The sequence below is a fragment of the Staurois parvus genome, unplaced genomic scaffold (assembly GCF_062004578.1).
Source record: "Staurois parvus isolate SC_StPar_1 unplaced genomic scaffold, SC_StPar_1.0 ptg000839l, whole genome shotgun sequence".
Lineage (NCBI taxonomy): Eukaryota > Metazoa > Chordata > Amphibia > Anura > Ranidae > Staurois > Staurois parvus.
The window spans coordinates 2,117,516-2,132,361 of NW_028318635.1; the positions used below are offsets into that span (position 1 = coordinate 2,117,516).

Here is a 14,846-nt window from a genome sequence, read left to right on the forward strand (position 1 = left end):
TATTCTGACTTTGTGTATGAATGGATTTGCAGAAATTTCTGATAAAGGGCATGTCTAAACTGGAAAATGTAAACAAATGTGCGAGTCACACATTGAAAGTTGCCTGTAATTCTACATCTGCATCATCAGAAGCACTGCGCAAGATAAGCCAGTCCTTGAGCTTCAGGGAGCCATATCCTCCAGTAGCAAGAAATATTGATCCCTAGTATCTTCCTTAGAGCCTAGCTGTTAATGCATCTGACCTCTGTCAGTACTAGGACTCACCAAACCTCTGCCAAGATCAGCCCCACTGATCCGTACAGTGTTACATCCAAACCTAAAAATCTATTATTGGTAGACCTAACTAAGATCCCTGATGAAAGGTCACTGGAATGAACTCATATGCAGTAAACCTTTCAGTTTAAATGAGCTTAGGCAAATCCATTTCTGAACCTTCAGCAGGCTGATAACTGTGGAATACATCTGAGTGAAAACTATACTATTTAAATGCTAAGTAATCTTTTACTTTAGTTAGAAATAAACTCCAAATAATATTATTTCATAATACAATCAAATTCAATCAGATAAAAGAAAAAAAAATCTAAATTTTACAAATTTTTGCAATCTTGCTGATCGCTTACCCGCTCCTTGGTACAAATTGTGCATCAGTTCCATTTCGTAGCCACTGACCTAAATTGATACAATGCATTAAGTAAAACATGCTTTTATAGTGTATACATCAGTGTGTTGTCAATTGGATAAATGTAGACAGAAGGTTAGCATATTAGGATGGCAGACAACAATGTGACACAGCCCTTCTACTAATACACAAGTATATTCAGCCCCTGCTAAGCTGCATCAGTTTCCTTTCTAGTGTACTCTCTCACCTTTTTCACACTAGCATGTGTGGCATGGGGCAGCAAACCCCATTATTGTCAAAGAAGGGTTAATGAAACTGAGTGGGGTACACGTAAACATAAAATTAAGAACTGTACTAATAGCTGATAGAATATGCGTAGGCTTTCACTTCTCATTTGTCCCGCTAATACTGCCTGAAGCCTCTGGTCAAGTGTTTCCACTTCCTGGTAGTAGAGAAAAAGCAAACCTCCCAGCTCTCATTCAGTAAGGCATTGTCCAGAGCCTAAGCAAGCCATACATGACAAGATTTTCTTTCCTGCAACCATGGGTTGCAGGAAAGAAAATTGCTCGATTCCCCCATCAGCACAGTCAGTGTTGATGGGGAAATCCCTTCCACGGAGCTATAGTGTTCCGCTAGCAGTACTCACTGTGTTCTCCTGGCAGGGATGGCTCCCCCTGGCCCCCTGACAGGAGAACACAATAAATACTGCTAGCGGCTATAATGGCCACTATCAATAATTGCATGTAAAATCTGACATGCTGGTTGTACCCAAGTCGTAAAATCAACTTGGGTGCAAGCGGCCTGCCCATAGATAATTCATATCTCGGCCAGTCCTTGTTGAACTGGCAGAAATTTGAACCATCTATGGCAGGTTTAAGAGACCTATCAGTAAACCTACTTTTATATTAAGTGGGGAACATCTCTGGATATGCAAATAGCAACCATAGATGATTTGAATCTCAGACGGTTCAGCAGGAATTGGCTGAGATTCGACTCATTTATGGACAGGCTGATTGTACCCAAATCGATTGTTGTACGACATGTGTACAACCAGTCTGTTGGATTGTTCATGCGATTATAGCCAGAAGCTGTAGTCACTAGTAATGACCACTGTTGCTCTCCCATCAGTGATTGTCTCCCACCCCCCCCCCCCCATGCTCCTCACAGGGAGAACACCATAGCTCTGCAAGTGGGATTCCCCTATCAACACTGACTTTGGTTGCAGGAAAGAAAATCGCATCAGCTCTGGCCAGGTTAAGAAAGCCAACATAGGTGTAACCACATTGAAAGAGCTTCCATACTATTATGACTTTCCTTATCTGCATGCTTGTTCTATGTCAGAATCCCAAAGTATTGAGATTACAGGCAGCAAGACAGTTTAAACTCTTAGAAATTCAACAATGATAGCCCCTTATTTCTCTCAGTAAAGTTTGGCATGTCAGACCACTCATCTGACATTATCTGTACACGCTTCTCAACATTTCAAGCATGCCCTTGGCAGCCACATCTCATATATATATATAGCAATTGATTTTGAAATAGCCTCTGGTTTCAAAATGTACCTGTCAATAAATTTTGAATGATCGCAGTATCATCTAATGTCAAACTGATGTTGTCAACACAACCCTAAAGCCCATCAATACAGGTCCCTAAACAGGCTGCTTTAGATTTTTTGCATGATATTGTGTTCATTAATAAATGAGGTATTTTTTCGTAGGATTGGCTAGTGTGATCAAAGATTCTTGGGACCAGAGTTCATGTCTCAGGGAGTGTCTCAGAAGAATGAGCCATCAGCTATTAATAGAGACAGTGTATCTACCTACTATACAACTTCTAGTGTCAAGCTGGAAGTTTCTAACATACCATACAATGAATCAAAGCTTGTAAAAAAGTCCAATGTGTGCTATTATGAGAAGCCCATTGTCTGAGCATAAACTCACTGCAACTCATGCAGAGGCATATTAACATGTGTTGGCGCACATACACATTTGGCACAGGTATTGCCGCCAAAAAGCTCATTTATGCTGGATTGTTACATGGACATATTGTTGAGTGTTTTTTAGCTGGTCCCTGATTTACCTGTGATCTCTCCTGCTATGCTTGCTTTCCCATGTACAAACTGGCTTGCTTTTTACCTGCCTACCTGTTGTGACCTTGGCCTGTGTTTTGGACTCTGTATCCTGCTTTCTGAGCAGAAATAGATATATTAAAAGCTGAACTTTTGCTTAGCTCAGTCCCCCACCTCCCAGATCATCAGATTGTGCTTTGGTGGGAAGGGTGTCCTTAATGAGTAAATAGGGAGAACTGATAAGACTGTCCTTCAGCAGAAAAGTAAACTATTGCATTTTACATCAGCCACCTTTGTCTTTGGGTCGAATGATTGTTTGATCTCATGACAGTGTGAAGGTTTTTAACTGTCAGCGTTAACACAGAGGACAAAATATACTGTATGTGTTGATCATGGCTATGTGTTGAAAAATTGATCGTAAGAGACCTGAAAATGGTATAGGGCCTGGGTTACAGGCAACAAGACTAATTAGTAAAGTACTATGTAGGCAGCTCAAGGATCCACAGTACTTGACAAGGCAGCCAAAATCTCTCAGCTCCTGAGCTCAATAACACCACTTGATTTGTTCCCAATATTACTACCTTCTTTTCATTATTTTAAACATTAATTGATTTCTGAGTGCAAGTTACTGCCATACATATAATAGTAAGGTTACATGGTTTAACACTAAATCTGGGCACTTCCTACTGAACCACTTTACCACACCCAGAAAACACACCCTCATTTGTAGCCACATCCACAATATCATGCCCTCAGTATTAACAAACCCTGAAACAAATGGTTGCAAATATTTGGAATGCCATGCAGACATTTAAAGAGGAGTTCCACTCAAAAGCAGAGGCTCTGCTTCTTTGCTCCCCCCCCCTCCACTGTCATATCTGGCACCTTTAGGGGGGGAGCGGGTACCTGGTTTTGATAGGTATCCTCTCCCACTTCCAGCTCAGTTCGCCGCAGGAAGTGAGCCAGAAGTTTGGCCCCCTCCCGCAGTCTCCTGGGAACTTTCACAGGTCCCAGGAGACTGCCAGACCACACTGCCCATGCAGAGTGGGCACCAGGCTGTGAAACCGCAAGCTGTCACAGCCTTGTGCCCACAGTTCAGATGCTGGCGCCGTGGAGGAAAGAAGGAGAGAAGGGACCACATGGGTGAAAACATAGTTGGACTCTGGGACAGGTAAGTGTGTGTTTATTAAAAGTCAGCAGCAAGTTTTTGTAGCTGCTGACTTTTAATAAACACCAAAATGGCTGGAACTCCACTTTAAGGTATACAGAAAAAAATGTCTTGGGCACCAAGATTAGAGAAACGATATGCTGAGAATTATGGATGTGGCCAAGTGACCACATCCACAACTTGGGCCAACCTGAGCCTACTCTTTTCTGGGACAAGAGTGAGTAATGCATAGATTGGAGGGATCAAGAGTGTGCAACACAAAGAGTGCAAGAGCTAAGACTGCAAAACACACAATGTGCAGGGGCCAGGAGAGCATAACACAATGCTGCAATGCTGAGAGTGCAGGGGTCAGGAGTAAGGAATACAAAGAGTTCATGGTTTAAGAGTAAGTAGTGCATAGTGTGCAGGGTTAAGGAGTAAGTAATATACAGGATGCAGCGGTCAGGAGTAAATAACACAAAGGATTTAGGAGTAAGTTAGGCACAGAGTGCAGGGGTCAGGAGTAAGCAATGAAAAGAATGCAGGTGTCCCAGGTAAGTAACACACAAACTGCAGAGATAAGTAACATACAGATTGCAGAGGTCAAGAGTATGTAAAGCTAGAAAGTGGTGTATTTGGTATTTATATGTTTAGTAGATAATTATAAATAATTGGCAGTAGCAACCCTAACCTTGGAAAATGGCAGGATGTGTTGATTCAGATTAATCAGTAAAGGTCATCTTGCTTATTAGTGCAAGCAATGAGAACTTGTACAGCATCGCTGATTCCCAGAATACAAGCATCCCCAGTAAAGTGCAACCTGCACTGCATAGGTGCTGTGACCACCCCAATATGGCACTGAGGGACTCTGTATCCCATTTCGCATGCACGGCAATCATCAGGGGACTGGCTTTTCTTTTCTGCCTCTTTAATTCTTGCCCCTCAACAATTGCAAAACTTGATAGTGGGGATAAATGGCAACCTTAGCATAATATCAACCTCTAATAGAGTCACAACTCCAAAAGTGTGTGACCTGAAATTATTTATTGTTTAAATACTTCAGTTGGGCCTTAATGTTTAAAAAAAAACTTATAAATGCCTTTGACAAGATCTGTGTGGCTGAAGATATTTAAATATGTAAAACAATCACAATATTACTGGTAGCCTCACTAGGTTATCAGTGACATGTTAGAGCACGGAACTGGATTTTATACACTGCTCAAAAAATTAAAGGAATACTGAAAATATATCAAATCTCAATGGGGGAAAAATAGTATGCTGGATAACTATACTGATATGGACTGGGTAATGTGTTAGGAATGTAAGGATGCCCCATCGTTTGATGGAAATGAAAATGATCAACCTACAGAGGACTAAAATCAAAGGCATCCCAAAAATCAGAGTTAAAAAATGATGCAGCAGGCTAGTACATTTTGCTGAAATTTCATTGCAGCAACTCAAAATGGTACTCAGTAGTTTGTATGGCCCCCACGTGCTTGTATGCATGCCTGACAACGTCAGAGCATGCTTGTAACCAGACGACGGATGGTGTCCTGGGGCATTTCCTCCCAGATCTGGACTAGGGCATCTCTGAGCTCCTGGACAGTCTGAGGTGCAACCTGGCAGCGTGGGGTGGACCGAATCATGATATCCCAGAGGTGTTCTATTGGATTTAGGTCAGGTGAGCATGGGGGCCCATTCAATGGTATCTTATCCCTTTATCCTCCACGAGCTGCCTGCCTACTCTCGCCAAATGAGGCCAGGCATTGTTGTACACCAGGAGGAACTTAGGGTCCACTGCACCAGTGTAGGGGCTGACAATGGGTCCAAGAATTTAGTCTTGATACCTAATGGCAGTCAGGGTGCCATTGTCTAGTCTGTAGAGGTCTGTGCGACCCTTCATGAATATGCCTCCCCAGACCATCACTGACCCACCACCAAAACCTTCAATCTGAAAGATGTTACAGACAGCATAACATTCTCTATGGCTTCTCCAGACCCTTTCACGTCTGTCACATGTACTCAGGGTGAACCTGCTCTCACCTGTGAAAAGCACAGGGCGCCAGTGGCGAACCTGCCAATTCTGGTGTTCAATGGTAAATGCCAATTGAGCTCTAAGGTGCCGGGCAGTGAGAACAGGGCCCACTAGAGGACGTCAGGTCCTCAGGCCACCCTCATGAAGTCTGTTTCTGATTGTTTAGTTAAAGACATTCACACCAGTGGCCTGCTGGAGGTCATTTTGTAAGGCTCTGGCAGCACTCATACTGTTCGTCCTTGCACAAAGGAGCAGATACTGGTCCTGCTAATGGATTAGGGTCCTTCTACGGCCCTGTCCAGCTCTCTTAGAGTAACTGCCTGTCTCCTGGAATCTCCCCCATGCTCTTGAGACTGTGCTGAGAGACACAGCAAACCTTCTGGCAATGGCACGTATTGATGTGCCATCCTGGAGGAGTTGGACTGCTTGTGCAACCTCTATAGAGTCCTGGTATCACCTCATGCTACCAGTAGTGACACTGACCCTAGCCAAATGCAAAACTAGTGAAAAACAGTCAGAAAAGATGAGTAGGGAAAAAGATTTCAGTGGCCTCCACCTGTAAAACCATTCCTTTTTTGGGCTCCATATAGTGTTCCTTTAATTTTTTTTGAGCTGTGTATTTGTAATTATTTGTCATTATTGGTAATGCTAACATCTGGCCTACCAATAAATGTGAAGTATGATTTTTAATGATTTTTAGTTTACTTTAGTGTATGTACCAACTTTATTACAATATTTACCAGCAGAGCACATACTTAAATGTGTAACACATATTACATTATATGGTTTACATTGGTTTGTATTGCCTCACCTCTCCATCCAAGTGTAGGATATTTACTTGGTTGTGGTCACTAACTGAGCATGGCAGGCAGTACGTTCTCAACAATTGGGATAACAAGCCATCAACCAATCTAAAAAACAAAAGGCCATAATAAAATCAACAATATTACGTTAAAAGCATATTATCACAAAACCAGTTGCTGGCCACGCAGAACACAATTTCTTTTCACTGCATGATCACTTCCAGTGAGACCCCATGATAATTGTTGGAGATCTAAACTCAAAGGATTAGTTGAAAAGAAAATCATTTTGATTTGTAAACTATGATCTTCTAAAAGTTTTCAGTACTATAGTTAGGATAACAAAATCAAATGTAAATATAAGATTTTAGGCTACATACATTTTAGGGGGAATTCACTAAAATCTGGAGCAAACAGAATCTTGTGCAGATGTGCACAGGAAGCAATCAGCTTCTATCTTCAGATTGTCCATTAGCTTAAAAAATGAAAGTTAGAAGCTGACTGGTTGCTTTGCACAGTTGCTCCAGATTCTATCTGTGTATCTCTCTTTATATATATATATATATATATATATATATATATATATATATATATATATATATGTATTCATTGATAGTAGCTTTAAGAGACATGCAAGGAGGAATGGTCCACTTTAAAGGTGTATGTTAACTGATCATACGGTCAACTTTGTCATTCAGATGTTAGAGTATAGCTATTTTCATTTCCACATGCTTGCTTCAGTATTGAAGTGCCCTCTTTTTTTTAGCTTACCCCTTGCCAAACAAATCAGTGGGCCATCCACAACTACTACTTTTCCTTCATTTACCCATTTTAATGAATAGTATTTCCAATGTTTTCATAAAAAACAGGAACCCCAGGCTTTAATGTGCTTCAGGGCCCTGTGGTTTTAGTTATGCCTCTGTCAATGTGTATTTCTCAGTCATAACGATAAATGCAGCATTCTGCAAAATAAAGCTATCTGTGTTTCACCGTATGTCTTACTTAATGTTTACTGATAGGAAGTAACAATAAACAACTCTTTGACATATTCCCTAGTCTATTTAGTATAACATTTGAAGTAACAACTAGATTGCTCCTGGCTATTCCTGTGTGTTTAGAGTTTGGAAGCTTAGAGAAATGGTAACTGATCTTGACAGAGACAATTCCTGAGAGATGTGAACTGGTGTACAGACTATGTAAGAAATAAAATAAATCCCAAAGGCACTGCTACTTTGCAAACGAGGCTACCAAAAGAACAAACAGAGGAGTTGTGGAGATAACACCGAGAAGCGTACACAAGTGACCGCATGACCACAACAGTTTCCACATTGAAGGTTAAATCATGTATTAGCAAACAAAAATCAATGTATGACATCTTTTACATTTGACCAAAGTAGTTCAAAGAAAGAAAGGAATAATTAAAAAACACGCTTGGCAGAGAGGCCTAAATTCTATTATTTATGCCTTCTGCTGTAAAGCTGTAAGCCCACCCTGATGTTTAGTTAATTGGTATAAACTAAACCTGTCACTCAGGTACAAAATGCGATACCTGAAGCATGAAGTAACCAAACTATATGCTGTTAACTTTAGGAAATGTCCTTCTTTTTGGTGTTTTGCTTATATTAATTTCTAAATGGGTCCAGGATGTCTGTCTCCCATAAAAAAACACATACAGTTGCAAGAAAATGTATGTGAACCCCTTGGGATTAAATGGAGTTTTGCATGAATTGGGCATAAAATGTGCTCTGAACGTCATCTAAGTCACAACAATAGAAGAACACAGTCTGCTGAACATAATACTACACAAACATTAGATGTTGCCATGGTTTAATTGCACATAACATGTAAACATTCACAGTGCAGGGAGGAAAAAGTATGTGAGGCCCTAGCTTAATGACTTCTCCCAGAGCTAATTGGAGCCAGGAGTGAGCCAACCTTGACTCCAATCAGTGTGATGATATTGAATGTGTTGCTGAAAGTTGTCCTGCCCTTAAAAAACACACACCTGTTTTGGGTTTACTGGTTTCAAGAAGCACTGTCTGATGTGAACCATGCCTCACAGAAAAGAACTCTCAGAAGACCTACGATCAAGAATTGTTGACTTGCATGAAGCTGGAAAGGGTTACAAAAGTATCTCCAAAAGCCTTGATGGTCATGTGTCCACGGTAAGACAGACTGTCTACAAATGGAGAAAGTTTAGCACTGTTGCTACTCTCCCTAGGCATGGTCGTCCTGTAAAAATGACTGCAAGAGCACAGCACAGAATGCTGCATGAGGTAAAGAAGAATCCCAGAGTGTCAGCTAAAGACCTACAGAAATCTCTGGCACATGCTGACATTTTTGTTGACACATTTACAATAAGGAAAACATTAAACAAGAATGGATTACATGGGAGGACACCACGGAGGAAGCCATTGCTGTCCAAAAAGAATATTGCAGCACGTTTGAAGTTTGCAAAAGAGCACTTGGATGTTCCACAGCACTACTGGCAAAATTTACTGTGGACAGATGAAACCAAGATTGAGTTGTTTGGGAAGAACACACAACACTATGTGTGGAGAAAAAAAGGCACAGCACACCAACATCAAAACCTCTTCCCCACTGTAAAACATGGCGGAGGGAGCATCATGGTTTGGGGCTGCTTTGCTGCCTCAGGGCCTGGACGGATTGTTGTCATTGATGGGAAAATGAATTCCAGAGTTTATCAAGACAGGAAAACGTACGACCATCTGTCCGCCAACTGAAGCTCCGCAGAGGATGGGTGATGCAACAGGACAATGACCCAAAGCATACAAGTAATTCAACAAAACAATGGCTGCAACAGCACAGAATGCGCCTTCTGGAGTGGCCCAGTCAGAGTCCTGACCTCAACCTGATTGAAATGCTGTGGCATACCTTAAGAGAGCCATTCACACCAGACATCCCAAGAATATTGCTACACTGAAACAGTTTTGTGAAGAGGAGTGGTCCAAAACTACTCCAGATCGTTGTGCAGGTCTGATCTGCAACTACAGGAAACGTTTGGTTGAGGTTATTGCTGCCAAAGGAGGGTCAACCAGTTATTAAGTCCAAAGGTTCACATACTTTTTCCTCCCTGCACTGTGAATGTTTACATGTTATGTGCAACTAAACCATGGCAACATCTAATGTTTGTGTAGTATTATGTTCAGCAGACTGTGTTCTTCTATTGTTGTGACTTGGATGATGTTCAGAGCACATTTTATGCCCAATTCATGCAAAACTCCACATAACCTCAAGGGGTTCACATACTTTTTCTTGCAACTGTAGTAAGATCAATTCACTTCAATGGGTATCGAAATCAATATTTATATTATTTTGAAAATATTGCACACAATAATTAAAGAGTTGATTCATCAAAGTAAAATATTACATTTGCAGTAAATAGCCCACATTCAGTAAATATGTTGAGTAAATAACACAGAAAATAAAAGAGTTGATTCATCAAAGTAAAATATTGACTTTATGGTAAATACCCTTCATTCAGTAAATTTGTGGAGTAAATAACATAGAAAATAAAACAGCTGATTCGTTAAAAGTAAAATACTGAATTTGCGGTAAATACCTCACATTCGGTATATATGTTGAGTAAATAACGCAGAAAATAAAAGAGTTGACGTATCACAGTAAAATACTGAATTTGGGGTAAATACCCCACATTCGGTATATATGTTGAGTAAATAACGTAGAAAATAAAAGAGTTGGTTCATCAAAGTAAAATATCGACTTTATGGTAAATACCCTAAATTTTGTAAATATGTGGAGTAAATAACGTAGAAAATAAAAGAGTTGATTTGTCAAAGTAAAATATTGAATTTGCGGTAAATACCTCACATTCAGTAAATATTTTGAGTAAATAAAGCAGAAAATAAAAGAGTTCATTCATCAAAGTAAAATATTGAATTTGCGGGAAATACCCTAAATTTGGTAAATATGTGGAGTAGCTAATGTAGAAAATAAAAGAGTTGATTCGTCAAAGTAAAATATTGAATTTGCGGTAAATACCTCACATTCGGTAAATATGTGAAGTAATTAATGCAGAAAATAAAAGAGTTGATTCATCAAAGTAAAATATTGAATTTGCGGGAAATACCCTAAATTCGGTAAATATGTAGAGTAAATAACGTAGAAAATAAAAGAGTTAATGCATCAAAGTAAAATATTGAATTTGGGGTAAATACCCCACATTCAGTAAATATTTTGAGTAAATAAAAGAGAAAATAAAAGAGTTCATTCATCAAAGTAAAATATTGAATTGGGCAAATATGTGGAGTAAATAACGTTGAAAATAGAGTTGATTCATCAAAGTATAATATTAAATTTGGTAAATAAGTGGGGTAAATAACAATCCACAGTGGATTGCTTTTCAGAGTACAACTAAGCAGCCACTGTCATGTGTTTGACAGATGGTCCTGCTACTTCCTGAATGCCTTTTTTTGGTTTGATTTCCTTTTTTTGTTGAACAGCAGTTTATAATGGGGCTAATGCATCTCAACTGTGAGCCAATGTTTGGCTTTCGGTTGCTGTGCAGTCCCATTGAGTTTGAAAGGTCAATTCAGCATGCTATGTTAAATTTGCAGCACCCACGATGCAAAGCATCATAGGCGCAGCATGTGATCAGTCTCCTTCAGATAAATGTTACACTTTAGGGGGTGATAAAACCACTGCTCATCTGCCTGTTTTTACCAGCTACCCGTGTGTAAGAGACCTTAGCAATGTACAAAATAACAATTAGGAGAATTGTGCACTGGCCAATAAGATAAAAGAGAACAACGTATCAATGTGAAAATGTTATGCTCTTAGGAATGTAACATTGTACTACTGGGAGATCATTCTGTGAATGAAGGCACGCAAAGAATGTTTTCATGGTTTCACAATATTTTTGGGTGTCTTTATTCACAGTTTAATTTAAAATATAACTACAAACATTTTATAAAAATTTTTTGGATAGAGTGAAATGGGATTAAAACATCTGTCAGGTTTTATTTGCTGTTTGCTCCTGTTAGGGTGATTCACCCTCTATGTTTTTCCTGTTTACCATTATCAAGTGAATGTAAAAAAAATTCCCAAATTTTGGGTTGGCCCCAAAACAGGATTAGGGGGGATATCTTCCAATGGGGATACTAGTTTAGGTGACCCTGGTGAAAAACAGGGATTCCCGAACTTTAAGGGAATTTTCTCTCCCTTCCTGCTGTGGCTATTAGAAAGTGAAGGGAAATCTCCCAATTGGAACACAAATGGCAAAAATTAACCATACAGGGATCACACCCCTTCCTTACTCTATCCAAAATAAAATTTAAAAAAAAAAGGTTTTGCTCTTAGTTCTACTTTAAGTGCTAAATATCACAAAATTTAAATATTTAACTAATTGGTTAAATAAGCACTTTTTTACTGAATTGACTACTTTTGTGTCAAATACTGCTTGAGTTATTTATGGAACAAATTAATGCGTTATTTATGTCTTAGTGAATTGACCCCACTGACTTTTACAAGTTGATAAAACTATGTCTGTCACATAATAAAGATTACAGGAAATTGTGATATATCCTTTTTTAAGGAAATGACTACTGTTATATATTTGATTCGAAAAACATCCTACAGATTAACAGCTGTAATACATTAAACATAAATAGAATAAATGCTGCGCTGCAAATACATTAAATAAATAAATCAAAAGTGTGATGAAGTGAAATAGAACATAGCTATATCATAAATAAAATGAAAACAAATAAAATGTCCATAAAGCAAGTCCATATATGTGAGCTAATCAGTGGTAATTCAGATAATACAATTCTTCACAGCTTATAAAGCTTCTTCATGTGCTCATAAACCAACACCATCAGATGAAGTGCTATGAAACATGCAAGTGGTGTCACCTCAGTGCTCACAGAACTCTCACCTCAGAGCAATTAAATTGCAGTTTTTTAATACCAAATCGGTAGAGATTCATTCACTCTCCCGATCATCAACCATATAGAAGTGGTCAGATACCTTTTATGCTTTTAATACAAAATCAAGCCAGAAATGGGGACCAGTCACTTTCGGGTTGGAGGTCTGAGATTATAGCCCTTAGTAGAGGAGACAAAAGGACAGTCCAATGGTGCAATATGTACTAACAGATGTATGTTTATTTTGTTAAAAGGTATTGCACTCATGTGAAAACTAATTAAAAACGCCATAAACAAGATAAGACATCACCAGATCCAAGCTACACTTCCAAGCAGCATTAGTTATAATTCATGTCTGCCCACGGCCATGCCCTTACACGTTACATCACGCCCACGTGACTTCATCAGAGGGATTTTTGTTTAGCTGTAATACATTGGTTTATCTGCTATATAAATTCTATTCAGGACCCCTAATCTATCATTATATAAGATGACCTGCTAAAAGTATAACTTTACTTTAATAAACATTTTCCTTGTCCCCACAACATACAAAAATATAAATATAAAAGGAGAAAACAGCAGAGTATGATGTTCAGGCTGGACAGGTTTGTTTGTAAGCCTGCAAGTGATCACCATGATGGGCTGCCATGATGATAACACGATCAAGAACCATGCTAACTGGTTTCTAGTCATTAGTAGGATACCAGTTCACAGCTGTAATCTAAATTAACCTTCTGTCCAAAAAAGAACAGAACCTGAGAATGTTAATCTAAAGAATTAATTTGTCAAAAAATTAAAAATGTGTTATCAGTCATGTCAAAAAAAAGATGGTAACAGTAGGTCTTTGGCATTTCAGCATCTTTGACAGCACTTGGTAGATCTTATGATAAACATCAGCACAAGGGGGGCAACTATGAACCACAGGGTTCCATAGCCATTTTTTAATGCCTCCCTTTCCAGTAAAATCTCTGAGGCATCTGGTACCACTACAGCAGAAAAGAAGTGCTGGCTGCAAAACTGTATTGACTCCTATCATGGGCCCCACCTTATCATGGGCACCACCTCCTCTAAGCCCATGCTGGGTCTACAATAGTAGTTCTGCCTCTGCATCTATTAGAATTAGCTGTGTTTTTTTTAAGGCAAATGGATAAACCCAGAGGTCTGGGTAATTTTCAGTCTGACCTACAATATAACCGTGTAATAATGTGCATCAGTACAGTTTCTGCTTACCTGTGACTTTTATTCATAAACCCAAGCAACTGACCAGGTTGGAGAGCCTCAGTATAAACCATATCAATCGTAACCTTTTTCCCTTCATCTTTAAGTTTCTCCACAAAGGTTTTTATGCATGTGGTCTTCCCACATCCTGCAGGTCCTGTCACCAAAATCTCAACAAAAAAAGGAAAGTTAAAAAAGTGTACTAGTTATTCAAGTCAGTTCATTTAAATATCACAGACCTGCATTATGATCTGAGCAACACAATTAACTCTTCGCAACAGCATTTTGGAATATGTGATCATCATATTAATTTCCATCCTGGCCATAATTCATCTCTTATGTGATATAAGCTTTAATTAATTAAAGGGTTGGCTTGCAAATACATAATCTGCATCACCCAGGGGATATAGCTATGTTTCAATGCAAAATGTCCAAGCCTACTTCTTTGTCTTTAGATTACATCTCCATCATTCCCAAAGGGTACTGATGATATGGCTTTGCAAGCTGGTGATGTTTGCTGATAACATACCAGGCACTCACACTTCATGGATATGTTGCCTACAGCAAAAGCAATCATTCCAATAACTTTGATGATGCATTCAAATTAGTCATTATGAGCTACATCTGTACTTACTGTTTGGTATTTTGGTGCCAGCTGAACCAGATGGGAAACTTTGGATACAAATGTGTTACTGGGAAAAATATGACATTTTTCTGCAGCTTTTATTATGGCACTCGGGACACTGGTTTCTCCCGTACATTCAGATGAGGGAACCTGCCGGCCAGGACCATATTTTGCAGCAATGACTGCAGGGAGCAGACCATCTGGAGCCAAAGACATAACAGATTTAGTGGAAGGAATAGTTTATATTACAACATACTAAAAAAAGCTAATTTACAGAAAATAGCCTCTTCTTTTTAAATATATGCTTCCATTGCTGGTTTATTAATTACTGCTGTGAGACTACAGGAACAATGCATAGTGTGCTTAATTTATAACTCACACAACATTTATGAACATAAGTAAGAATGTACTCATTAAACTTTGTTAGA

The 14,846-nt window shown here is 39.1% G+C and overlaps 1 protein-coding gene across 1 annotated transcript in view; it reads right to left on the reverse strand.

The window, feature by feature from the left end:
- LOC149443674 (uncharacterized) overlaps window positions 1–14,846 on the reverse strand; it is a 627,829-nt gene that overhangs the window by 395,785 nt on the left and 217,198 nt on the right. The window contains 4 exon segments of the mRNA XM_089655378.1: window positions 621–669; window positions 6,681–6,780; window positions 13,806–13,963; window positions 14,428–14,618. Coding sequence (XP_089511504.1) covers window positions 621–669; window positions 6,681–6,780; window positions 13,806–13,963; window positions 14,428–14,618 — 498 coding nt within the window.